The following is a 3,045-nucleotide window of genomic DNA, read 5'->3' on the forward strand; positions in this document are numbered from 1 at the left end:
CGGGGGAGAACCCCCATGCCAGCCCGGACTGGCGGCCATCAAAGCAGCCGGGAGTATTCTTGATGCTAATCGCAGTGGGAGGTTTTTTGACTGAGCTCAGCGCCGGCTTCGCCTCACTGTGAAACCTGCACAGTGATTACCCTGTGCGGTGTCCTCGGGCTTCAGGACGGTCATCTTCCAGGTAACGCAAACAGACTGTTGGGGTCATCACTGGTGACGGTGAAATCGCCCTTTTACCAAGTCACTGTAGTATATGCTGGTGCTGTAAATGGTAGGCGACCCACTGTCCAGGCCCCTTCCCCGGAAGCCTGTCGGACCCAGCTCATCCTGGGCTGGGGCTGCTGACGGTGAACCCGGAACCTTTTGCCGGAGAGGCGGGAGAGAGTCCTCCGGCATTTTCCACATCCCTCCCGGACTCCACCAGCTGCACCTGCAACTTGGACACCTGAGAATAAAAACAGATTACAAATTACTACTTCCAATTTCAGTGGCAACAGTGTAATGTTACCTGTCTCCTCTCCATAGCATTTACGGGGGGGGCTTAAAATACCTTCTAAAAGGACGGCTACAATGAAAAACAAAACAGCGCCAAAGGACCATTAATTCCCCCTGGTGTTGGAGGGGAAAGTTCTCAAGGGGAATGATGGCTGATAAATGCACAGCACACAAGTGGTTCTGGATTATCTCTACGGGAGTGAACCTGGGCGGAGGGGAATCGGGGGGGTGGGGTTTTGAAGAATAAGGAAATTTGAATATTCTTTATTCCGTCATTGCAATATTCTCCATCCTTTTAATAGAAACAAAATCTGATGTGATGTGTTACATGCATTAGGACTACAGAGGGAGGGAGTCAGATTATTGTCAGGCCCTTGTTTGTTTGTGCAGCGCCACGCACAGTGCGGTGGGAAAGGCTTAAAAACATATTTGACCAAGGTAACATAAAGAGATGATTTTGACGGTGCACGATTCCCCCCCGAATGCGAACTTTTGGGGCCGGATTACAGCCACGTTATTTGGCCACGAGGAGACTCAGAGATGCCTGTGGAGAATTTGCCATACATAATGAGGAAAATATATGTTTTAAATCTATTAGAAACAAATGACTGAGGTTTGACTGTTCAGAGAAGTAAAAATACAGTGACGAAAGGGTTTTGTGTGTGTGAGCGGGTGGTTGTAAACTCAGCTCACAGTGAAGGGCTCTGTAACTAGCATTAGTGATGGGGAGGGCTTATGGGTCACCCACTCCGCTGGAGAGTGAATATAACTGGAAGCTCTGGGAGAGAACTAGGAACCAGGGCTGCCTGGGGGAGAGGAGGAGCAAGTGGGGCATTTTTCCCCCAGACCCCCTGGGCCACTGCAGGGGCCCCCATGAGAACATAGTATCTCTATAGTATTACACCTTTTTTTTAATGGAAGGGGCCCCAAAATTGTTTTGCCCCAGGCCCCCGAATTCCTCCGGGTGGCCCTGCTGGGATCAAACCCCTCAGAACTGTCCACAAACCCCACTTACCCAGCCAGGGACCAGCTCCACTGACACTGTGCTAGAGGGGAACTTATTTCCCTGTGGCAAAACGGTCAGACAACATGACTCAGGTCCACATTCCAATGTTCTCAGTCCCGGGACGTCTCTCATTTATGTCAGCCCGAGACCTAGATGGTTCGGTTTGTGTATGGGAAGGGGCTTGAGGTGTTGAGCAGGGGAGTAAGTTGTGCTCGCCCTTTGATGCGATGTTGGGAGATTCCCATGGACCCGGTGGAGTTAAAAGCTTCGTGTCCCGTGCATACCCCACCCTGAAGCCCCTTCTCATACCCGTAACCCACAGCTGTGCTCTGGGGGGTTGTCACTCCCTGCCCCCGGCTCAGGGCCGTGCTCATAAGGCACTAGCACTCCAAGCATGTGCTTGGGGCGGCACTTTCCAAGGGGCGGCACTCTGGCCGTCCTTTTATTTATATTATTTTTTGCATTAGTGGTGGGAAAAAGCCGGGAGCCCGGCCCGGGCCAAGAGCCCTGCCGGCTGGAGAGCCAGAGCATCGGTAGCCCTGGAGCGACGAGGCCCGGGCTGCGACAGCAAGAGGGGCTCCCAGCCAGTGTAAGTGAGGAGCCGGGGAGGGAGTGGGATAAGCAGGGGCCCGGGATGCAGGGTCCTGCTGCCACCACTGCTGCTGCTCTGAGTCTCCCAGGGTGGCACAGCGTTTCCCCGCCAAAGGTGGTTGTGCAGGGCACCACCGGGCTGGGTAGGGCAGGGGCCGGCGCTTCCATTAGGCGACCCTAGGTGGTCGCGGAGTGGTACCAGGTATTCGGGGGGTGGCATTTTGTGCGCTTCCCCATGGGGAGCTTCCGCGCGCCGCCGAAGAAGGAAACTTCTGCTGCTGACGTGCTGCAGAAAACAGCGCCAGGCAATTTAGCAGCTCAGTGATCGGACGCTGTCGTGCCCTGCGGCATTTCAGGGGCAGGTCCTTCTTCGGCAGCGCGACTTGGGTGTGGAACCGGATAGCTCCAGTGGTGCCTCATGGTGGGGGCACAAAATACCACCCCCCACATTCTACCTAGGCTGCGGAGAGAGAGAGGAAACCATGGCGCCGCTGCTGTGGGCATTAAGGGGGCGTGGGATCCTGGCTCGTGTTTGGCTGATGGGGCCAGTGGCCGGCCTGCCCAAGCTGCCAGGGATCGAGGTGCCCCCTCTTGCCCTCGGATGCAGCCCACCACGCACCTCCCCCACCTCAGCCCCGCTTTGCTTGCCCCAGACCCCACGTTGCCAGGGACGGGAGAGGCAGAGCCCTGCTGAAGCCTGAGCGCGGGGCAGCGGGGGGTACTGCCCTGCATTGAGGACCCTGCGGCTCCGGCACCTCGGGGTCAGTGTCCGTCCTTACTTGGCTCTGCCTGACACGGGTCTGGGGATAGCAAGCTGTCAGCACCTGCCCCTGTCAGCCCTTGCACCCCCATCCCGCTCGCAGCGTATTCACCTGTGTATCTCCCCCCATCGCTCCTTCACCGCACCCCTTCCCCTTGTACTCTTCCCCAGCCCTTTCCTCCCGCACCTCCCC

At 56.5% G+C, this 3,045-nt stretch overlaps 1 protein-coding gene across 1 annotated transcript in view; it reads right to left on the reverse strand.

Annotated features, from left to right (window-relative positions):
* Positions 1-322: 322 nt before the first annotated feature.
* The window catches only part of LOC123347573 (breast carcinoma-amplified sequence 1 homolog), a 31,474-nt gene continuing 28,751 nt past the window's right edge, over positions 323-3,045 (reverse strand). The window contains exons 7-8 of the mRNA XM_044984906.1: positions 1,511-1,561; positions 323-445 (exon numbers count right to left, since the gene is read on the reverse strand). Of these exons, the coding sequence (XP_044840841.1) occupies positions 323-445; positions 1,511-1,561 (174 nt within the window). The remainder of the gene's footprint in view (positions 446-1,510; positions 1,562-3,045) is intronic.

This window comes from Mauremys mutica, chromosome 13 (genome assembly GCF_020497125.1).
Source record: "Mauremys mutica isolate MM-2020 ecotype Southern chromosome 13, ASM2049712v1, whole genome shotgun sequence".
Taxonomy (NCBI): domain Eukaryota; kingdom Metazoa; phylum Chordata; order Testudines; family Geoemydidae; genus Mauremys; species Mauremys mutica.